The following is a 23,363-nucleotide window of genomic DNA, read 5'->3' on the forward strand; positions in this document are numbered from 1 at the left end:
ATGATCCGATCAACATCTGACTCCTCCACTAGCCTGTGCAGTGGGGACCTCATCTGTCTCGGTCGCCTGCCACTCTTGTTGGAGTGGCCCGAACAGGGAGTGCCTCACGCATTAAAGGCGCTCAGTAAGTATCTGTTAAATAAATGAGAAGCTTCTCCCCAAACAGGATGAACTTTGGGGCAAGTGCTTATTCAACAGCCCCTGCGAGAGCCTCTCAGAGGCTATAAAACAGTGGTGTGCAAAGTGTGGTTCTAGGTGCATCTCCTGGGAATTTGTCAGAAATGCAAAGTCTCCAGCCCCAACCCAGACTTACTGGGCTGGGGCTCAGCAATGTTTTAACCAGCTCTCCAGGTTGATTCTGTTACACGTTCAACTTTGAGAACCGACGCTCTAAAACTATGTCCACAGGTCCCCTAAGAGCCCATGAAGAACCCATTTGCAGATGGAGAAGCTACAACTGTGGTCAAGGGTGACCCCAAACTCAGATATTCTTGATCCCTGCCCTTTCCCCAGCCCAGTCCAGGGCACAAAGGAGAGCTCCGTCATCCGCCCTATCAGGTTTCAAAGATTGGAAACCAGGGGTCTAGAATCAGGGGGCGGGGCACTCCCCCCTGGGAGTAGAAGGCGGAGCCAAGTGCTCTGGGCCCCGCCCCTTCCCCGTTGCCCCGGGAAACCCCGGGTTGTAACAATAACCCGCTGACGCGCTTCTGGGAGGGATCCTGCCGAGTCCGTGGGCGGGACAGCTCGGCTGCGAACCAATGAGAGAGCTCGGGCCCCGCCCCCGCTCCCCCTCCCCCAGCGCCGAGCAGGGGGCGGGGTCGCTCCCGCCTCTCCTCCCCTGCTCCGTAGGCGGCGCTGTTGCGTGCGGGGGCTGCGGCGGGGTCGCCAGGAGCCGGGAGCCCCGCGCCCCAACCCCCAGCCCGCGGGCGGGGCACCCGGGCAGGCGGAGGATTCCTTGGCCGCGGGCGGGCACGCCCCGCCCTCTCCCGCGCCGGGCCCGCCCCCTCCCCGTCCCCCGCCCATCCCGAGGTGCAGCCGGCGCTGAGCGCGGCAGGCGCGGGAGCTGGCGCTGGAGCCGGAGCGGCGGCGGCGGCGGCGGCATTCACGGGGCGGCGGCGGCGGCGGCGGCGGCGGCGCGGGCTCCGGCACGGGCTCGGGCTCCGGCATGGTGCAATCCGGCCTCGTCCCGGGAAAGCGGGGCCCGCGCGCGGGGCCGGCGCCGGGGGAGCGGCGGCAGCGACGGTGGCGGTGGTGGCTGCAGAAGCAAGCGGGCGGCAGGTGCTAGAAGCGGAGCGGGGCGAGGTGTGTGCCCGCTGGGCTCCGGGGCCGCCGCTCCCTCGCTGCCCCCATCTTTCCCTCCCTTCGGGATTCCCAGCGCGTCCAGCCCCCTGTCTCCGCGTCCCGGCCCATGGCGCCCCGCGGTTGAGCCGGCGCCGCCAGGGACCCCTCCCGCGGGCCTCCCCGGGGCGCGCAGATCCCGGAGCCGCCCGCCCACCCTCCGCGGAGTCTCCCTCCCCTCCTCGCCCGAGCCGGGCGGGACCATGGCTGCGAAGCTGCGAGCGCATCAGGTGGACGTGGACCCGGACTTCGCGCCGCAGAGCCGGCCGCGCTCGTGTACCTGGCCCCTGCCGCAGCCCGACTTGGCCGGCGACGAGGACGGAGCGCTGGGTTCAGGGGTGGCTGAGGGCGCCGAGGACTGCGGGCCGGAGCGCCGGGCGACGGCCCCGGCGATGGCCCCAGCGCCGCCGCTGGGCGCGGAGGTCGGACCGCTGCGGAAAGCGAAGAGCTCCCGGCGGAACGCGTGGGGGAACCTGTCCTACGCCGACCTCATCACCAAAGCCATCGAGAGCGCCCCGGACAAGCGACTCACGCTCTCGCAGATCTACGACTGGATGGTCCGTTACGTGCCCTACTTCAAGGATAAAGGCGACAGCAACAGCTCGGCTGGCTGGAAGGTGGGAGCGTCCGGCTGGGGAGGGGGGCTGGGGTCGCCGCCTAGGGCTTCCAGGGGCTGCTAGGTGGGTCCGGGTTCCCGGCGAGCCGTCGGGAGGGAGGCCCTGGGGCACCCCTAGGGGTCACGGAGTGTGTGCCCAGGGAGTGGGGCCGGCCGGCAGACAGGCGGGGGCGTGCTGGGAGCAGCTGTGTGCGTGCTCTGGGTGCAGGGTGGGAGGTCTGGTGAGGTGACAGGGGACTGCCACTTTGAGGCACCCCCCGAGGGATACCCCCACCTCGTCCACGGCGGCATAGCAGAGGAACCCACTCCCAGGCCTCGGATATGGGGGGGGGCTCTTAACCCCCTCGAGTTTGCTTTGTGTGTTACTCTTGTTTTGCCCTCTCCACTGGGGCACCCTCCTTAAAGAGCCGGAATAATGGCCTGGAGCCAGTGCCTGCTTTCTCCCCAATCTTTCCCTCTACCGTCCCTGGAGCTGGCCCCAGGGTAAGGAGTGCGACCCTGAGCCCACAGTTCTTCCCGTGGTGCCAAGAGTTCACCCTAGGGCACCAGCCAGCCTGGGGTGGGGAACTGGTCAGGTGACCTGGAATCTGAGTTCTCCATGGGGCAGCTGCTGTCCCCCCCTTGCCTGGATCAGCATGGTGGGCTGGTGATGACCTCTGCTGGTGTGAGGGCAGGGTATTGAGGGCTGGGGATATGTCCCTTTCCACCCCAGGCTCTCTGGCTTCCACTTCCCTGGCTTTCTGAGCCCAGATGCATTTGGGGGTGAGGGGAGGGGCAGGGGCACCCTAGGGAGGCCTCAGTGCCATCCAGTGGAAAGGGGGGGAGCCATCTTGGGAGAGGAGGAGGGCTTGACTGGATTGTGGCCTCCAGACCCTCCTCTGGCCATCTTGTTGGGGAATGGGGATAGTCGATGCCTTTGCAGGAGGAGGAGGTTTGGGGGGGGAGGGTGCTGTGCCCAGGGCCTGTGAGCTGTTAGGTTTCCTATGGGAGAGGGGTCTCTGCAAGGGAGGCATGCCTAGATGGAGGGAGGGAGCCATACCTGGTAGTGGTGCAGACAGGGTCAGAGGAAGGAGGTGTGCCAGAGGAGGGGAGGCTGGTGCACTCCAGCAGCTCTAGTTGCCCAGTGGCTGCATTGTAGGGGCCGCAGTGCTCTGACCTGGCGGCCCATGGCTCTCAGGCTTCATGCTGGCATCTTCTCTGTCTCTCTCTGGTCACTATGGGATGGAGGCACAGGTTGGAGGAGCACCCGTGAGTCTCCAGTCTCCTTGGGCTCAGCCCCCACGAGAACACTTACTTCTAAGTGGGTACTGTCCTTGGGATTTGCTCCCACCTCCCTCCCTGTCCCCATGCACTGTCCCACCTTTTGCTTCTCCCTGCAGATTATTTCTTGTCCTCAAGAGCACAGAGTTTAGATGCTCCTTCCAGGAAGCCTTCCCTGACCCTTTTTAGCTAGCTAAGGACTCCCTCTTCCCTGGCCCTCTCCCTGCCTGTCCTAGGGCTCAGTCTTTTGTGTCCTGTTTCATTTCCCCTCCCCACCCACCAGTTAGAAGACAGTGGCGGTGGCAGAGCAATCTCTGTGCCCACAGCACCCAGCATAGAGCCTGGCACTAAGGCGCCGCCGGTTCATGTCTGGTGAGAGTGTGAGGGAACGGGTGGCTGGTGCAGAGGATGCTGAGGCTGGGGAGGGTACTGTGGGCCAGAGTAAGCCAGGAGGGCTTCCTGCAGGAAGTGGAGCTCCACTTGAGCTTGAGGGAGCAGGAATGGAGGGGGAAGATGGCAAGAGGAGACATGAGACTGGAAGCCGAGGGAGAACTGCAGTTCATGAGGGTCTCGGAGCCAAGCCAGGGCATCCAGGGGCTGCTAGGGGCTAGGCATCAGCCACCTTCTGACATCTGTGCCAGGTGTCTCCTTAACGCTCTCAGCAGTCCCTGAGGTAGGTTTCACTGTCACCGTTTACAGAGCTGGGCACTGAGGCGCAGAGTGGAGGAGTGAACTGCCCAAGGTCACACAGTGGGTAGATGGGAAAGCTGAACTCCAATCCAGGTGTGTCTCCCTCCAAGGCCCCACAGAGCCTCTGGAATAGTGTCGTGCTGGCACTGGGTGTGGGAGGGGGACACAGCCTTTGAACAGGGGCAGGTCTAAATCCTAGAATGTGACTGGCAACATGCTTGGAGATAATTTAGTCCCCTGACTTCATTTCTCGGACAGTGAGCCTGAGGCCCTGGAAGGGGATGGAACTCCTCACTCAGGTTGCGGGACAATGGCCCAGGACTCCTGCCTGCCCATTGGAAGTGGTTTCCACTGCACCACGCTGCTGGGAACACACTGGTTCTCCCTGCACCTGGCTCAAGAAGGATGGTGCCCTGGCAGGCTGGGCCTGGGCTGGGGCAGGGGCATGGGAGACGGAGCCTGAGGCTTGGGCTCCTGACCCAGGTCCTGGCTGAGGCCGCCCAGGCACTGGAGGAGGGCGGTTCAGAGGGGCCTCTGGCCTTTCCCATCTTATTCAGTCCGTGGCTGTCCTCATTCTACCCCACCCCCCAGCCTTTTTTCTCCTCTCATTCCTGCCCCTGCCCCCATTCCCACTCAGTCCCTCTGGGACCTGGTGAGGGACCATCCCCAACTCCCAGCCAGCCTGTGCTTTAGCGGAGGCTGTGGTACGCCTCAGGTGCTGGGGCTGGGGCCCATTGTTCCTTCCTCCCTCCCCTCCCCCACAGAAGGGTTGCACCTGAATCCCTGGGGTATACGGAACCCTGTGTTAGATGGAGAGTGGGGGACCACCGGGGAAGCCATGGGGCCTGCCTTCAGGCTGCATCAGGGCTCCACACCCAGGCTGTGTATTTTACAGGCAGGAAGGGCCGGAGGTGGGGGCAGGGGTGCAGGGAAGGTGGGTTTAGACCCCCTGGGAGCCCAGGCAAACCCTCACAGAGAAGGTGGCACTTGACCTGGGCTGTCTTCACTGGGGGGCAGAATTTGGGAGAAAGTCTCTCAAGGGATGTTGACTGCAGATGCAAAGGCAGGGAGGGGGAACTGTAGGAGACCAGAGGGTTGAGCGGGCCAGGCTGGAACCCTTGGCTCCTAGGAATGGCAGGGAGGTAGCAGGGGAAAGGCAAAGCAGACCGGATCAGGAAGGGCCCCTGTGCTTGGCTTTTGCCCTGTGGTCCCACCTGTGATGTGGGGAGGTAGTCAGAGGTGCTTCGGATAGGAACAGGAGGGGGCCAGATCAGCAGCAGGTGCAGGACCCCCAACAGGCTGAAGCCTGCAGAGAGGCCGGCCTTGGTGCTGGAAACGCCACGAAAGAGGCTGCTAGTGTTTCTCCCAGGACAGAGGGTCTCCAGGCCCTGAATGAGGGCTTGGACAGGAGGTTCTCCTTCCTCTTTAGTGTCCTTAAAGTGTGGTGTCAGACATCCAGGTAGAGCCTCCCACTTCCTCCCAGATGCTCCAGTCCCACCTTCCCTAGCAACAGGACTCCTCCAGGAAGCCTTCCAGACTGCCCTGGGTCCTGGTGCTCCTTCCACTTAGCGCCCCTGGAGTTGTTCTGCCTGCTTTTGTGTTTCCTGGCTGCCAGCTCCCTTGGGAGCTCCCAGGCCAGGCCTGGGCACCTCCCATTCCTGTCCCCAGGCTTGATGGGGGAGGAGCACAGTGGATGGGGACTTCCCTTCTCCCTCAGGGCCTGGAGCAGCCCTGCGGTTGGGGGATGGGATCGGGAGGGGTAGTGCTACCCCCATCTGGCCGGGGCTGGCCAGTAGGTCTTAGTGGGGTGGAAGGAAGGACTGATCCAGAGGCCAAGAGGAGGGTCCTGTTACAGCCAGGCTGAGCAGTGGCTGCGAGTGCAGAGGGCTCCCCCTTCTCTCCTCCCTCCAGCTTGCTCCAGTAGGGCTCCCTCCTCCTTCTTTGTCCTCCGGGGATCCCCAGCCCCAAGGGCTGGTGGGGGTGCGGGAGGAGGCGGTGTGAGCCCCGGTTGGGGGGTGTCCTCACCCCCCGCGGTGCACGAGCGGGGGGCTGGCAGCTGCCCGCCTCCTGGGCACGAGCCCGTGCCAGCCGCTCCTGGCACAGTTGCTGGCACGCCCGGCAGACTCCCACGGCCACCTGCTCACACCCACCCACGAGCGCTGGCGCGCTGCGGGCCCTTCCGGCTTCCCGGGCCTCCCGGCGCCCCTCCCCCGCCGCCCTGCTCCGGAGCCCCCACCCCAGTCCCCTGCTCCCCGCCGGCCCCCTCGTTCCCGTTCCCGCCAGCCAGCCCCAGGCCCGGCCCCCTCCCTGCGCAACTTGGGGAGCTCCGGAGTCTGGGTCGCGGGGAGGCCCCTGGGGTGGCTGCGGGGAGAACGAGCAATGGGGAGGCAGGCAGACAGACAGACGGACAGACAGGGTGAGGGCCCCGCCTGCCACCTGGCGCCGCTCCAGCGGGACGATGGCGGGCAGCGCCGTGCCAGGCGGTAATTGCAGACAGACTAATTTAAAGAGATGAGACGGTTATTTTTAACTCGTGTTAAGGTAATGAACGGCGCGGGGGGTTTGCGGGTTCGAAAGTTCAGCGCCCCCCAACCCCCACTTTCTGTGGGTTGGGGCCCCCCTCGCTGCACACCCTGAGGACTCCAGCTTCAGGACTGACTGGAGTTGGGGGCCTCTGCCAGGGACAGGGAGGGCTGAGAGGGCCTGGAAAGGGGCGCCCCCTAGCCTAGCGCAGATCCCTTCCCATCCAGGCCACCATGTTTCCAGGGGCGGATTAGCATCCCGTTTCCCGGGTGGACAAGTGACTTGCCCTGGGGTCACATCCTTAGGAAGTGTCCGGCCGGGGAATTGAACCCCTTTCTGACCCCAAAACTCAAACTTTTTCTGTGCCACTGGGGCTGGAGGAGAGGGCTTGTGTTTGGGTTTGAAAGGGTGCAGCCTTGTTCCTTGCAGTCCAGGGTCTTGTCTTCCAGTGGCAGCTGGTGGTGGCCACCACACAGGGTCTCGGGGGCTGCCGAAGCCCCTCTGTCTGGGTCTGGTGAGGGGGTGTGGGGGTGGTGGTCATGAACCGGGTGTGGCTATAAGCTTCTGGGATATGGGTGTACTGGCTATAGCTGGGGGAGCCCCCTCCTCCCCTCACTGTCTCCCTTACCTTGCGGGAGGCTCACCAGCAGCCCCTCCCTATTTGCAGGCTCACAACTTGGGGGTGGGTACCTGGGAAACAGGTCGCACATTGGGGCCCACTTCTTCCACCTCCAGATCAGACTTCGGGTCTCTAAGGGAGGTGGGGAGTCATGGAACCCAACGCCTCCTTCCCCAGCTCAGTCCCCTCTCACACACCCCTAGTGGCTGAGCGCTCTGGCCTCTGGGACCGCCCATACTACTGCTAGATGGGTCTTAAAAGTTGTTAGCACTTCCTTCCTTCTCCCTGGCCGTGGTCCAAGCCCCTGGAGCATGGCTCCACCCCTGGTGTATTAGTTCAGCTGTTTGGGTCAGCTGGAGTTGCGGAGTCCAGAGCGGATGAGGGCCGGACAGAGCACCCACAGAGCACCGGTCAGAGAACCTGATCCAGAGTGTGTGAGCTGGAGCAAAGCACTTTCTCATTCTCATCCTTGAGGTTCTCACCGGTGTCCAAAGGGCCTTTACTTGGTCCCTGGTTCTTTCAGGGCTGTGACTGGCAAACACTCTGGTTCTAGGAGCCATGAGGGGTTAGTTGGGACCCTGGGCACGGCGTACTGATAGGACTTCTCAGGGGTGCAAGCCTGTGATTACAGGTGCGGATGGACTTGAACTTGGGACTCCTGCTTGGGGATGCCTACCCTGACCCTGGCAATACCCAGGTGGCAGAAGGACTTTGGACACAGTGAAGGGAGTGCTCATGGCAGCCTCGGCCCTCAGAGCAGACAGATGGGGGGTGCAGGGTGTTGGGTGGGCACTAACTAAGGCTCTGGGGCCTGGGTAGGGTGCTCAGGGGGACAGCTGGATCTGGAGCGCCCCCCCTTCCTCCTGGCACCCTGGTTACCATGGAAACCAACTCCTGTTTGGGAGGGTTTGGCTGTTTGCTGCCTCCCCACCCCCCAACCCATATGTGGAGGTGGGAGGGGGGCCAGGTGGCGTGTGGGGGAGGGGCCTCCCACACCCTGCCCCTGGGGCCTCCCTCTTTGCAGAGAAACCTTTCTGGTCTCTAAGGGGGAGTGCCTCTTGTGGGAAGGGGAACCAGAATTAAGAGAATTAATGTCTGGGTGCTAGGCTGTTGGGCACTTCACAAACGTTCTCTTTTTACATTCTCCCTGGACCCTGCCAGATATGTGTTAATAGCCCCATTTTGCAGTTGAGGAAATGGAGGCCAAGAAAGGTGAAGTCACTTGGCCAGGGCACCATAGCTGGGACGAGGCTAAGCCTGGATTTAGACACAGACCTATCTGTCCCATGTTTCTCCCAGCGCTATGCAGTCTCAGCCCCAAGCACCCCAGCCCTCCTGCCCCAAGGCTCCCTCATGCTCCAGAGCCCTCTGGGCCTCCTCGGTTCCCCTAGGAGCCAGCCAAGCTCGCACTGCTCTGTATGGACTCCTGGGCCCTCAGCTGGCCTTGGCCAGGCCCTGCCCCCCCTCCTGCTTTCCCTGCTGCCTGTGATCTCAGGACCCCCTCGCTTTGCCACTTTTACACCTCATATCCCCTGCCGTTGTCAGATGCTCGTCAAGGCAGCCGCTGACTCTTAGACGGATCCCTTGGGCCACTGCTGAGAGACTAGGCTGGGTGCTTGGGTGGATTGAATACAAGCCCACCTCCCAAGTGATTCTGGAACCCACCGCATCTCTCTAAGACTTCCTGCCTTAAATCCTTCATTGCTGGCAAACCTGGTTGATGATCAGAGTTACCTAGAGGCTTTCAGATAATGCAGGTTCCCAGTTTCTATCTCAGACTCTCAGAGGGTCTGATTTTAACAGGTCCGTCTACTGATGGACCAGGTTCTGAGCCAATGCCTTCGATGGTAGCATCCGGGACTCGGGCATGTCCCTCCCTTCTGCTCCCAGTGTAGACCAGCTTCTCTAAGCAGTCTGCTTAGAGTGGAGCCCCCCTCCCCTCCTCCTGGCTCTTTTTAGGTCCTCCAGAGAATTAAAGGCCACGCAGTCAGCTCCAACACCAGATTCTCCAGCCCCAGCACCTTCACCCTCCTTTCTTAGGAGTCGCGCTGTACAGAACACAGCTGGAGAGGATGGAGCCAGCAGCGGGGGGCCGATGCCCTCTGCCACTGAGGGCCTTTGGCTGCAGGAGGAGGCGTGGTGGCGTAAAGACTCAGCAAGCCTCTGGAACTGGCCCAGGAAGGACCTGAAAGTCGCAGCCCCTCTTCTCTGATAGCTCCCTATGTGTCCAGGGTAGTGCTGTTCCTACAGGGTCCCATCCAGGGGCCTCACTTAGCATGACACTCAAGGCCTTGGCCCCCTGGTCCCAGGCAGTCTCTCCAGCCACATCACTCGGCTCTGCTGACCCTCGAATCGGCTACACTGAACTATGCTGGCCCAGGATTCAGCCGCCAGGTGCCATTACACATGTGCTTTCTTCTAAGTCTCGCAGCACCCTGTGAAGCTGCTGCTGTGACTTTCCCCGTTTCAGGAGGAAACTAAGGCTGGAGAAAGAAAGTGTGTTTTACTGCATCCTGCTGTAAGTGACGTAAATAAAACTCCCGGGGCTAACTCCTCGCTCGCCCCATGTTCAGGCCAGGCCAATCCAAGCTCATACACAGACACACACACACACACACCCTCATCCCCTGCCACGCCTTGCCCCCTCCCCATCTCCATCATTGTCTCTCTGCTCTGTCTTAGTTTGGCCCTTCCAGCCTGGGGGGGATGGCTCCAAGGGGCACCTGGCTCCCTCTCTCAGACAGAGCTCCCCGAGGACAAGGCCACACCAGAGGGCAAAGTCGGACTGGCATGCTGTGCTGTTCACTCCCCACTTCCTCACCTCATCTGCAGGCCCAAGGGTGATGACAGCTTCCTCCATTCACTTTAACCCAGGCTTACACCTGTTAGCCACCCACTACCTCTGCTGAGAGGAACCAAACTGGCTCCCTGACCTTGAATGACCCACAGGTCAAGCTGGGGAGATAAGATGAGGACTCCTGAATTTGACTGGGGGATAAAGATTGCTCAGGGTCACGAGGGAAGGCCCAGTAATGAGCTATGGGTATTTGGAGGTGGGGGAGGGGAACCAGACAAAGGAGGTCAAACCCTCAGGACTCTTTAGGAGCCCTTGGGGTCTGGTTCTATTGGTCAGAGCACAGCAGGACCCCAGCACAGGCTGGGAAAGCAAGCAGGGGACTAAAGGAAACAGTCTTGAATATCAGCCAGGGACCTGGCCCTCCAAGCTGGGGACTGATCGAGGCGGAAAGATCATTCAGGGGTGGTGTGGACAGGGGGCCTGGCACTGGGGTCCAGGGGAGAAGATGAGTAGGGGTAGAGGCCCAAAGAGTCTAAGAGCAGGCCTGAGGTGCCATGCCGCACCCTCTGATACCTGGGGGATCTTGGAGGTGAGGCTGTGGTGTGGTTAGGAGCCTCGGAGGCAGCGGGAAGGAGCAGAACTTGGCTCTGCGTGGCCTTGGGCAACTGAGCCCGTTTTCTCCTCTACAAAATGGGGTGATAATAGGACTTATGTCCAAGCTTTGTGGTGAGAATTACAAGAGAGATACTTATAAAGTCCCCAAGAAATCCTAGCAAGCATCCTCCCTGTCGTACATTGCTCTGGGAAAGGAAAGGAATCCCTTCCCCGCTGCTGTGTAGGGTGGGGATCCTGGGCCCTGAGCCTTGAGAGACACTGCCTCGTGTGAGTGCGTGTGTGTGTGTGTGTGTGTGTGTGTGTGTTGGGGGAGAGTGGTCCTTCCTCTCATGCCTCCCTTTCTGTCCCTGAGGTGTCAGCTCTTGAGGATGTCCAAGTTTCCACCTGCCCCTAGCTTGACCCGCTGTTTTTTCTCCTACAGAGCCTTCCTCGCGGCCTTGGGAGGCTAGCAGACAGGTTTTAGGCTCAATATTTTCACAGATGAAAGCAATGGTTTGCTCAAGGTCACCCTTGAACCCAGGGTTGCCTGCCCCTGGACACGGGCTTCTCTTTGCCCACTGGGAGGCTGTGTGACCTTGGAGATGGCCCTTCCCTCTCTGGCTCTGAGACCCATCCAGAGATCTGAATTCCCCTCCCCCAATACTCTGGGAAGCTGTGTTGCCTCCTCCACCCCGCCTGTCCCCTCCCCCTGTCCTCTGCTGGCCTTGCCTTCTCTGTAACCCGAGCTGGGGCTGTGGGGGAAGGGGGCTTGCCCTCTGCCAGAGGCACCTGCCAGCTGAGCAGATGTGAGGGGCTGGAGGCCCCCCTCCCCCCAGGGGATCTCCGGCTCTTCAGGCGGCTAGGATGGGGCTGGGGCTGGGGCATGCATGCGGTGTTAAGCACACCCAGCCCTGGCCTCTGGCCTCTACACCCAGAGCTTACCCTGAGCACGTGTTCATTTTTCAGGGGACGTTCATGCTCCAACATGTCCTGCAAGGACCTCTCAGAATCCAGAAGACAGATGGCAGATGAGGGCTGGTGCCCCGGTCTGGGTGGGCTGCTTTGGGTTCCTAGAGCCCCTTGGCGTAAGGACAGAGGGCCAAGGGCAGCCCCTGGGGGTGAGGCCAGTGTCTGTGCGGGTGGCCATGCCCCTGGGAGAGCAGATGGTTCTCTTGGCGCTGTGCCCACTCTTCCTCTTTTCCCCCCAGGAGCCAGCCTACAGGGCTGGGACACAGCTGCTGGGCCCTCCCCAGAGCTGGGCCCAGGGCAGGGCTGGGTGAGGTCACCGCAGCTGCTCCCAGGGCCTAGGGCAGGGGTGTAGGGAGGTGCTGCATGCAGAGGGAAGGACGGGGCTCAGATTGAGGAGAGATAGGGAGAGGCCTGGATGGCTTTGCATTTAGGGATCCCCTTTAATCTTGGATGAGGGAGGAAAGAGTCTTTGGAGGACTTGAGCCAGTGTGGACAGCCCCACCCCCGCTCCTACCCCAGGCCCACCCTAGAGCTTCTGTCTGGCCTGGGCTCCTCCTAAGAGGCATCTCAGGATGAGAGGCAGAGCAAGGGCCTTGGGTGTGAATTCCTTCCCGAAGCACCACATACACCATGTGACCTTGGGCAGCTCCATCTGTCTCTCAGAGCCTCAGTTTGTCATCTGTAAAATAGGCACACTAAACCAACTCAGAGGATCGTTAAAAAGACAGTAAGAGTTTAAGTGTTGCCGCACGGTGCCTAGCACATAATGAATGCTCAGTAAATGGTAGTTTCTTTCCTTCCTTACTTGACTGGATCCTCCCCGAGGAGCCTGGAAGCGCTGAGGAAAAGCAGGGCGGTGGCAGAGGCAGCAGGAACTGGAGGGGAGAGCAGGAGTGAGGAGGCAAGGCCTGGAACTCTGGCCTGAGGTTTTGCTGAGCAGAAGTGGCAGAGAATTGCCAGGCCTGAGTGGCTCACGGCTGCTGAGGGCTCCGTCGCGGGCGTTGACTTCCTGTGAGCCAGGGGTTGCCCCATAAAGTTCAAGTGCGGAGGCTGACTCCTGCCGGATTATACTCTGGTTTTAGTCCTGCAGCAGTACTGAGGTGGGAACAACTGCCTTTGGGATTTGCAGAGGGGACTAGAAAGACGTCCCAGAGCTCGCCTTGCTGGAGCAGCAGGAACTGGTCATCAGTCGGGGAGGGAGGAGCCCCGGGAGCAGAGTGTGCAAAGGCCTGGCCGAGTAAGACATCCGGGGCGGCTGGAGCCCCGGCGGGCGGAAGGGAATGGGGGCGATGAGGCTGTGGAGCCTCAGAGGGTTCTTGTATGTCGGTCTGGAGTTGGACCCAAGCCCACAGGAGATGAGGAGCCTTGGGGTCTGGAGTAGAGGAGAGCTTTGACTTCTGCTGCCGGTTTGCTTGTACCCAGGCTAGGTGTGGGGGCCCCGCTATCTCGAGGGTGGGGGTGAGGGGGTGCCAGGGCCTGTCTTTTGACCTCATGCCTTGCTTTGGACGTTTGGTTCCTCCTGGTCCCTGGCTGCCCACTTCTGTTCCACTGCTGACCCCAAGCCCAATCCCCTGTTGACATCTGTGACCCCGGTGCCCCCACCTGCCCTTCTACTCCTCCTCCACTACAGACCTTGGTACCAAGGATTTGCACAAGGCCTCAGGCCTCTCCAGGTCACCCCCTTCTGCCAGGAAGCCTGCCTGGACTGAGCACCCCAGCTTTAGCCCAGGTGGCCGAGCAAGTGACCCTTGGAGAGACTGTGGCTCTGAGACAGGCGTGTGTTCCCGGCCAGCCTGGGGCTCCAGAGTCGGGTAGGGGGTAAAGGTGGGACAGGGGCTGCTCCTGGGGCTCTGAGTTAGGGAGAGGATGAGATTCTTGACGTGCAGGATCCCATCCAGGTCCCAACCCTCCCCAGGAATATCGTTACCCTCTTTTACAGGGGAGGCCCAAGGTCACATGAAGGCAGTTGGGATTCCAACCCTGCTCTCAACCTTTCTTCATGCAAGAAGGGAGGGAAGGAAGGAGGGAGAAGGCCAATGGGAGCCATGGAGGGGATCAGAGAACTCACACAGCCCCAGAGGTGGTCTGTGCCCAGGGATCATCATCACCATTGGGTAGGTGAGGTCAGCTTCCTGAGGGAGGGGCTGGGCTGAACCTCGGTCAGAGATAGAACCTGAGAGGTGTCCGTACCTGGCTTTGGGCTTGGATGGATGGGCACGGGTCCTAGGACTGAACTGGGAGGGCCCTGGAATTCCCCAGATGTCAGGAAGGCCAGGAGGTAGCATAGGACTTGTGGTGGGTAGGGGACACAAGACTTGGGTTTCCTGTCTGATGAAAGCCAGCAAGCTTGGGCTTGAGAACCAAGGCAGGGATGGCCATTGAGGTGGGCGGGATGGTGTCCCCTGCCACACTACGGGAGGCGGTGGGAAGAGGCCTGGCTTTGGAACTCAACAGCTCTGAGACCCAGACCTGGCTCCATGACTGCCCAGCTTTGTGGCCTTAGGCATCATTTAACCCTCCCGAGCCCACTTTCCCCTCTTTGGAAAATAGCAGCACCTATTTGCAGGATGGCTATCAGGATTGAAAGAAGAAATGCATCTAAAGAACCTAGCCTGGGTCTGGCGTGTGATAGGTGGGGCCCTTCTCCTGCCTTGGTATTTGAAGCACGTGCCAGTGGTGTGCTGGGGCTGGCTTGCCTTGGCTCAGAAAGCCGGTCCTGCACACTTCTTCCCAGTTCTGTACTCAGTGACATCATGCTGGCAGCTTAAAATTGGCTGCGATGGGAGTGTCCATGCTGCAGAAATCAGCAAAAGCTACAAATCAAACCAGATGGGATCTTTTCCCTACTGGGGAGCTGGAGGAAATCAATCCCGTGGGCCCTTTTGAACCCTAGAGGGGACAGAATGGAAAGTGGGGTAATGGTGGGGCACTGGCTGGGCTGAGCAATCTGGAACTCCGAGTCTGAGTCCATGGGCCCTTTTGGGTGGGCGGAGACGGGACAGAGTCCTAGTGCCAGGCAGCCCTCTGTAGGCAGGGGACCGGAATGGGGAGACCACTCTTATCTCCACGTTCTCCCCCCACCCCAGGGGCTCTGGTGGGGCTCTGGCTCCGAGGAAGGCGAGCTATCAGAGAATGGAGCTGTGCGAGGAGGAGAAATGAGGTTGTAGTGGAAGATAAACGAGGTTGTCCTGTCAGGGGATGAGGTGGTACTTGGAGGCAAGGTGAGGCTGCATTATGAGATAGATGAGGTTGTCCTGTCAGGGGATGAGGAGTACTTGTAGGAGAGATGACGTCCTGCAGGACCCGTCGGGTGCACTGGCAGAGAGCACAGCCCACCACAGGCAGACGGAGAGACTCGGACTTGGAGGATAAATGAGGGTGTCCTGCTGGATAGATGAGGGGGCCCATCAGGTGAATGGAGTGCTGTTAGCAAATGAGGTTGTACTTGCTGGATAAATGGGACTGGGGTGCTGGATAAATGGGGTTGTGCTGTCAGATGAATGCATTACTGCTTGTGGGCGAAGGGTGTCCTGGGAATAAATGAGGGCGTCCTGCTGGATAGAAAGCCGCCGTCACCAAATGGATCCGACCCTGTCTGTGCGGGAGGGACCGGCAGCAGGGCTGAGGTGGTTCTCTCCCCCCGGGGCTCCCAGCGTGTATTCCTGCCCAGGGGGGACAGGCTCTCAGAGACTTTGGCCCCAGTAGGCCCTGGATGACTCAAGTCTGTCTGGGCAGTGGGAGAGAGCGGGGAGGGAGTCTGGGGTGGACAGGTGCAGGGTCACCCCCCCCCCAGACCTTCCTCATTTCTCACGGAAGCCCTGACCCTCTTCTGAGCCTCCCTCTGTGTATCAGGCTGTTCCTGACTTCTTCCGCCCCATGCTTGTCTCTCATTCTGCCCATGTTCCCTTCTCAGCCCAGTTTGGGCTCTCATGTGCCAACTACTCTGTCCCATTTCCTTTACTTCTTCTCCCTGCAACCCAGTATTACCCCCTTACTCTCTCTCTCATTCATTCGTTCAGTGAGCATTTGTTAAATGCCTGGTGTGCATCAAACACATGAGGTATGGTCACGAATGACAAAAATCCCTCATGAAACTTAGATCCTAATGTGAGGGAGACCCAACAATAAATGATAAATACAGAATATAAATAAATTATATATTTATATAGAACTTACATATTAATTTATTAATGTGTGTATACAAACTATCTATTAATTAGGAAAGTGATCATTGCTTTAGAAAAATTGAGAGCAGGTAAGGGGCCAAGAAATGGCAGGGAGGAGGAAAAGGGTTAGAGTGGTCAGGGTGGGCCTCGTTGCAAAAGATTCTATCTGCACGCAGACTCGAAAGAGATGAGAGATTGATGGGGGTGTCTGGGCGAACAGTTTCCCCTGAGACACAGGCCCCAGGACGGCACCGCGCCTAGCAGGTTCAAGGAACAGGAGGGAGGACTCACGCGGGACAGTGTTAGGGGAGGAGTCTGAGAGGTCACGGAGGGGCCTGTGGGTTAAGGCAAGGCCTTCGTTCTTTACTGTGAGATGGGGGGCGTCAGAGGGTTCTGGGCAGGACTGGACGTGATCCAGGCTGTTTAAAGGGCCACTCTGACCGCTGGTGGTAGAGGGCTGTAGGGAGGCAAGGGTGGGCGCAGGTAGCTGTTTGAGGAAAAGAGGTTCAAAGCATCCTGCCGCCAGACTTGCACTGCTCATGGGATGTTGGAGCCAAAACTGGAATCCAGATCCAGCAGCAGAGCCCATGCGCTTTCCCTGCACCAGCCTCCTCTCCGCAGGGCCCAGCCTCCCTAGCCTGGGTTCCGAGGGACAATGGGGTGGGATGGATGTAAGCCACTGGGCTTTTCCTCTGCCCCAACATGGCTTCCCTTCCAAATTCGGGCGGTCCGACCCCCCCCCCCCCCGTTCACCCGCCCCAGGCCCGCGTGGAGGGGTGGGAGGCGTGAGGCCCCAGAAGCCAGGCTCAGCTCTGGGCACAGGGGAGCCTGGGCATGCCGGGGCTGGGGCTGTGGTGGCGGGTTGCTAGGCGACTCTGAGAGGGAGCCCTGGTTACTGCTGCCTGGCAGAGGCGTTCCCCTCCTCTGCCTCCCTCACCTCCTCCGTGGCCTCTGGCCTCCCAGGAGGCCTCGTGGGTGAGCTGTGATCCGCGCTTGCCACCGCGTCTCGGCTGGGAGCTGTGACTGGGACCAGGTGGCTGGGCCCCGAGGAGCCGGACTGGGCTTCGGGACCCAGACTTCCCTCACCTGGTGCCCAGCCCGGCTCCACAGGCAGAGACCCAGGTCCTTAGCCAGCTCCGGGCTCCCTCCCTGGGTGACCCCGGGCCAGGTGGGGCAGCCCTCGAGGCCTCAACAGCCCCATCCATCCGGCCTGCAGCAGCCCTCCACCGGGGTCTGGTGCTCTGTGCCAGTGCCAGAGCTGCCGAGCCAGCCCAGCTCCAGGCACCCCGCCCCCGCTCCCTGACGGCTTGAGTGTGTGACACTCCGTTTTGCATTAGATTCCATTTGCGAACAGAGTTCCACTACTTAAAAAAAAAAAAAAGCTTGAAAACCTGGGGACTGGATGAGTTCAAGAACTTGCAGTGTCAAATTGAAAAGGTCACAGAGCACACTTAGCACATCTCATCAGTATCCAGGTGGGGAAGCAGGCCCGGACACACAGACAGGCTTGCCCAGGTGAGGCTTGGTGGGGTGAGAAGAGCACCAGGCCAGGGGTCAGGAGGCCTGTGCTCGAACCCCTGCTCTGGTACCAGGTCCTGGGTGATCTTGGGCAAGTCCTTTCTTCTCTCTGGGTTGGACCAGCAGTGGTTTCAGGCTGGGGCTCCAGCTCCCAGGGGCACCCGGCCAGGCAGGCAGCAGAGGGGACAAGAGTGCAAACCTTCACAGGCCCAGAGCAGGCACTCTGGGTACAAATAATTGAAAACATTATTTTTATATTCAGAAAACCTACATGCATTATGAAGTACAACGTAAAATCCCCCTGCACGCTAAAAACGAAGCACAAGACTTAACAGGAAATTTCGACCTTGCGACATGCCCCCAGTCTTCCCACACTGCCAGCTTCTAGGGATAGTTTACATGGAAAGTTGGAGAAGCACTAGAGTACTGGCTTCCTAAGATTCTTTGGAAATTCCCTGACTCGTTTCTCTCTGCCGTGGTGGAATGTGATGTCCTTTCGACTCGGGGTGAGAGTGACCTGAAATCGATACCTGGCTCTTTCGTCTGAACTGTGTGACCGGCAGCGTACTTAACCTCTCTGAGCCTTGCCCTCCTCATCCGGACACGGGGATCGCAATCTCCGAGCTGTATGGAGTTTGATAGAGTGCGCGAGATAAAGCAGTTACAACACCTAGGGCTGAACAAGCAGGTACTGAGTGGGTGCTGGCACTTGGCGATGCCCCGCCCTGGGCACTCAGAACCAGGCTGGCACGCGGTGACACTGATGGAGAGGGGTTGCCTGACAGACCTCCAGCGGGAGGAGCTGGGAGGCGGAGCCTCTGTGAAGCCAGACAGGCCCATGGAGAGAACTGAGGCCCCTGAGGCCTCTGAACACAGGTGTGCGGGAGGGGCTAGGGAGCCAGGTGCAAGGGCAGGGGTGGGAAGGGGGTACCTACTGGAGGGAGCACTACCCCCTGGGGGTCTAGCTCCCCTCTTCACAGGATCCCAGGAGAAGCCAGGCAGGGCAACGCTGGGAGGGGCCTTGGAGCTGTCACTTCCCAAGACCAGAAAGTACCAGTGATGGGGCGGGGTGTCTGAAGAGTCAGGTCAGTACCTGGAGCTGTGGGAGTGTGAGTGGGGCAGCAGGAAGGACCTCCTCCTCCTGGAGCCTGGTGGGAAGAAGGCGGGAGGGAGGGCCCTCACTGGTCAGTGGTTATGGGGCTGGGCGGACAGACAGGTTAAGAGTAGGTCCACGAGCTGGGTTAGATCTGGCGTGGTATCTGGCATTGCTGCCTGTGGGACCCTGGGCAAATTACATCATGCCTCTGGGCCTCTGTTCCCTGGTACAGTGAGATGGGGTAATGCCAGCTTCCCAGCCTCGTTGGTGCCTAGCACAGTTACACTCAGGACGCGATGCTACGCAGGGAGAGACAGAGCCCGGCTGCTCGGAGATCTCAAAGTGTGGTCTTCTGGCCAGAGTGAGGCCTTTAACCAGGGCTTGTGAGCACCCGGTGCGCTCTCACCAAACACGTCCCCACACACATTTCCTCAGGTCGTGATCGAACAGCTTTCTGAGGTGGCTACTGAAAGGTGCCCATTTTGGTCAGAGTTGTTCACTGAGGCACTCAGGCTCATGGAGATTGAGTCAAGGGCCATGGTCACAGCGCTGGGGGGCTGAAGAGAGCCAGGCATCCTGCCCAGCCCTTCTGAGAGCCAAGCCCATGCTGTTTCCTCAGCAGTGCCTGAGTCCGGAGGTCAAGGCCACCAGGTGGCGGGGCCCCAGAGGTGGGGAGGGCAGGCCTTCAGGTGCCTGTGGGGAACCAGGTCATCGGAGCCGTGCCCCCCCGCCCCGCCTTTCTGGCCCAGCAGAGATTCAGAAGAGAGTGTGTACAGGGGTGGCAGACGTACAGCCCCGGGGATGAACGAAGTGACAGCAGAAGCGGCTGTGTAGCCCTGGGCCAGCCACTTGACCTCTCTGAGCCTTGGTCCTCTTGTTGTAAATGGGGATTATGCCACCTAATTTGTGTGGACTTTGTGAAGTTTCTACCAGAAAGGGGCTTTGGGGGCAGAGCTCCCCTGCTTCAGGTGCTCAGGAAGGGAGGGCAGGCTGGAGAGCTGAGTTGGGCTGGCCTGAAGGTGGGCGCTGAGCAGAGGTGGGGTCTGAGGTCCCCATGGCTGATGGATGTGCTTTGAGGGGCTAGCTGGGAATCTAGGCTTCTGTAGTTCACAGGAGCTCACAAGAGTTGGGGGAAATTTCAGAAGAGTTTCTGGCCTCTACCCACCTTAGGGACCCCCAGCCTTTTCTGCTTTCCCTGGCCAGGCCCTCCCAGCAAAGGGTTAACAGTCTTCTCTACCTGCAGTTGCATTTTAAAGACACGAAATTAAAGCAGGTAATTTATTCTCCCCACACACGAAAGAGCAATTAGTTCTAAACAGGGCTTAATCAGTCACCGCGAGATTGATTTCTGGAGCCCTGGGTTTTCGGGCTCCTGGCGCCATGCCAGGCTGGGGAGGGAGGGGGCAGACAAATGAGCTGCGGCGGGCGGCATGAGCCCTTACATAATCTGCTGGGGGGCCCTGGCAGCCTGGCTAGCCCCAGGCGGGGCTTGGCTTAGCTGGGGAGAGGGGGCCCTGCTGCAGTTCCTTAAGAGTAGCCCTCAGGGTTCTGCCATGCCTCCTGGGGAGAGGCCACGCCCAAAGTTCTAGCCCCACCCTCTGTGTGTTGTGGGGAGAGGGGGGTGCCCTGGAGAGGCAAGAGTGGTACCATTCTGGGGTAGAAGGTGGGTATTTCTGTCCAACCTGGCACTTAACACCTGTCCTCCCCCTCTCTACCTCATTCGCCCTTCATCATTTCTGTTTCCTCCCATTGCCCCTTCTGGCCCTTCTCCTTCCTCTTCTCTCACTATTTTCTCTATTTTCTCTCCCTCTTTCCATCACTTCCTCCTCTTTTCTCATGGCCTCCTCGCTTCCCGCTCCCCCACCCATGTCCTTGTCTCTGGCCACAGAACTCCATCCGGCACAACCTGTCGCTGCACACCCGTTTCATCCGCGTGCAGAACGAGGGCACGGGCAAGAGCTCCTGGTGGATGCTGAACCCCGAGGGCGGAAAGACAGGCAAGACCCCTCGGCGGCGGGCCGTGTCCATGGACAACGGGGCCAAGTTCCTGCGCATCAAGGGCAAGGCGAGCAAGAAGAAGCAGCTGCAGGCACCTGAGCGAAGCCCCGATGACAGCCCCCCGGGCGCGCCAGCCCCGGGGCCTGTGCCCGCCGCGGCCAAGTGGGCCACCAGCCCGGCCTCGCACGCCAGCGACGACTACGAGGCGTGGGCCGACTTCCGCGGCGGCGGGAGACCCCTGCTCGGGGAGGCGGCCGAATTGGAGGACGACGAGGCCCTGGAGGCCCTGGCACCCTCGTCGCCGCTCATGTACCCGAGCCCGGCGAGCGCGCTGTCGCCCGCACTAGGCGCGCGCTGCCCCGGGGAGCTGCCCCGCCTGGCGGAGCTGGGGGCCCCGCTGGGGCTGCACGGCGGCGGCGCGGGGCTGCCCGAGGCCCTGCTGGACGGCGCGCAGGACGCGTACGGGCCGCGGGCCCGGGCCGGGACGCCGGCCTACTTTGGCGGCTGCAAGAGCGGCGCCTACGGCGGGGGCGGGGGCGGGGGCGGGGGCTTCGGGCCGCCGGCGCTGGGCGCGCTGCGCCGCCTGCCCATGCAGACCATCCAGGAGAACAAGCAGGCCAGCTTCGCGCCGGCCGCCGCGCCCTTCCGCCCGGGGGCGCTGCCCGCGCTGCCGCCGCCGCCGCCCGCGCCCAGGCCCGGCCCGGTGCTGGGCGCGCCCGGGGAGCTGGCGCTGGCGGGCGCGGCCGCCGCCTACCCCGGCAAGGGCGCGGCCCCGTACGCGCCGCCGGTGCCCTCGCGCAGTGCCTTAGCCCACCCCATCAGCCTTATGACGCTGCCCGGCGAGGCGGGCGCCGCAGGCCTGGCGCCGCCGAGCCACGCGGCCGCCTTCGGGGCCCCGCCCGGTGGCCTCCTGCTGGACGCGCTGCCGGGGCCGTACGCGGCGGCCGCCGCCGGGCCGCTGGGGGCCGCGCCCGACCGCTTCCCGGCCGACCTGGACCTCGACATGTTCAGCGGGAGCCTCGAGTGCGACGTCGAGTCCATCATCCTCAACGACTTCATGGACAGCGACGAAATGGACTTCAACTTCGACTCGGCCCTGCCTCCGCCGCCGCCGGGCTTGGCCGGGGCCCCGCCCCCCAACCAGAGCTGGGTGCCGGGCTGAGGGCCGCCTCCCGCGCCCCGGGTGCCCCGCCCCGCCCCCAAGGGGCTTCCGTCTTCCCGTCCTGATCCCCTGAGCCCCATCCCAGATTCAGCTCCACGGGAGGATCCGAGAGGCAGCCCCAGGCCTGCTCAGAAGCTGACCGCGGAGGGAAGTGGTGGGGAGGGGCTGGGGCACCTGCAGGTCTGGCCCAAACTCCTGAGACCCGCTCCTCCTCCCCTCCCTTCCCCACCCCAGGGGGCAGGAGGCCTAGGCGGAGCGGAATTTCGGGCTGGGTGGGAGTGGGGACGAGCCAGGGGGGCTGCGCTGGCCGGGGATACCAACCAGGAGGTGTGGCATGGGGCTGGGGGCGTCTCCGAATCTTCAAGTTTCATTTGCAGGGGCCCTCGCCACGACGGATCACCCACCCCGAACTCCGGATCTGATTCCCAATTGACACCTTCCCACTGGTCTTAGCCTCACCCACCCCACCGGATCTGATTCCCGATTGACACCTTCCCACTGGTCTTAGCCTCACCCACCCCAAGCCAGGAACCCCCTCCTGGAAGCACTCACACCTACCTGTTGGCTGTTCACCCTGAGCTGTTTTCCTTCAGCGCTAAACCACCCTTAGAGCCCCCATTCCATGGTTCAGCCCCTTCCTCCTATCCTTGCAGGCCCTAGCTTTTCCTTTCCTCTCCTCTCAGGTTGGAGTCAATCCCCCTTTCCACCCCCGCCCCCCAGTACTGGTCTCAGCCTCTCCAGCAGGCCTCAGCTCCGGATACACCCCCAAAACCGACACCCCTTTCTCCGTTCCAGTCCTGCCTCCTCTCCCGTATTTATAAGTGTCCTGTCGGGGCGGGCTGTGGGCGCGGCGTCCCCGGCGCATATCGTAGGCAGTGTACCGTGGCCGTGCCGTCAGCGTGTGCGTGTGCGTGTGTGCCGTGTCGAGGCCGTGTAGAGTGCATTGTACAGCATATTTTCATGAATAAAATTGTTTTAAATATTTCCCGCGCCTTGGGCTAGCAGGGTTGGTGATGACGGAGCAGGATCATCGGTGGGGGTCCCTGTGCCTGAGCCCTTATTGCGGCTTTGTGTCTGAGTATATGTCAGCATTCCCTGATGCCTGTCCTCTCAACACACTTTGGTTAAGCGCCTACTGAGTTCTGGAGGCTGGCGGTGTGCCTGTGTGGAGCTCTGCACCTGTTTGTGTGAATATATGCATGCAGAAAGTTTCTGGTTTGGGGGAAATTCTGTCCTGAATACATAAGCCTCAGAAGTTGGGAGAGAAGGGACAGATACTCACTGAGAACCTGATGGTGTCAGGTCCTGCATTAGGTATGATTTTTGTTCCCATTGTACAGATGAGAAAACAGGGTCAGAAAGGGAACATGGCTTGGGAAGACAGAGTGGGATAATGGAAGGGAGGCCTTTGAAGGCACACAGACTTCTCTCAATTCTTTCTCTGCCTTTTGCTAGCTCTGTGCCCATGGGCAAGTTTTCAACGTCTTACTTTCCTGGTCTAGACCACAGAATAGTAGCACCCATTGCACGGATTTCTGCTGAGGAGTAAATGAGGAAAGGTGTGTAATGTGCTCAGCCCTGCACTCATTCATTCATTCACTCATGGAAGATTTAGTGAGCACCTTTAAGTGCCAAGGTCTTGTACCAAGCATTGGGGCTGCCGGAGAGAGCATCAGAGGCATAATCTCCGCCCTCAAGGAACTCAGAGGCTCAAGGGGGACACAGGTGAGTAAACAGGTGATTACCAATCAGAGCTGTAATGAACGGAGGAGACAGGCCGCTGTGGGAATGAATGGCATGCTGTACCCGTCCCAGGCTCTAGGAGTCAGGGAAGGTACCTGGAGGGAGTGTTGTCTCAGCTGAGCCTTGAAGGGTGAATTGGCACTGGGAAGGGGAGGGATTCAGACAGAGAGGGAATGGCATGTCGAGAAGCCTGGAGTCGAGACCATGTGGATTCCAGAACCAAAAGCAGTTTAGTGTGGCCAAAGCAAAGAGATGGAGAGATTACTGGTGATGG

At 60.7% G+C, this 23,363-nt stretch overlaps 1 protein-coding gene across 1 annotated transcript; it reads left to right on the top strand.

Moving 5' to 3' along the window:
• The first annotated feature begins 952 nt into the window (after positions 1–952).
• On the top strand, positions 953–22,330 carry FOXO6 (forkhead box O6). The gene is made up of 2 exons (XM_045799475.2): positions 953–1,955; positions 20,075–22,330. Exons 1-2 carry the CDS (start codon positions 1,542–1,544, stop codon positions 21,344–21,346), a joined length of 1,686 nt encoding a protein of 561 aa, XP_045655431.2. The 5' UTR covers positions 953–1,541; the 3' UTR covers positions 21,347–22,330.
• The last annotated feature ends 1,033 nt before the right edge of the window (positions 22,331–23,363 follow it).

The sequence above is a fragment of the Ursus americanus genome, chromosome 12, assembly GCF_024610735.1.
Source record: "Ursus americanus isolate L20-20 chromosome 12, mUrsAme1.1.p, whole genome shotgun sequence".
In the NCBI taxonomy this organism is placed as follows: domain Eukaryota; kingdom Metazoa; phylum Chordata; class Mammalia; order Carnivora; family Ursidae; genus Ursus; species Ursus americanus.

Coding starts and splice junctions, on each gene's coding strand:
- FOXO6 (XM_045799475.2), top strand. CDS start 1,542: ATGGCTGCGAAGCTGCGAGCGCATCAGGTGGACGTGGACCCGGACTTC. Junction 1,956..20,074: donor ACAGCTCGGCTGGCTGGAAG/GTGGGAGCGTCC, acceptor CTCTGGCCACAG/AACTCCATCCGGCACAACCT.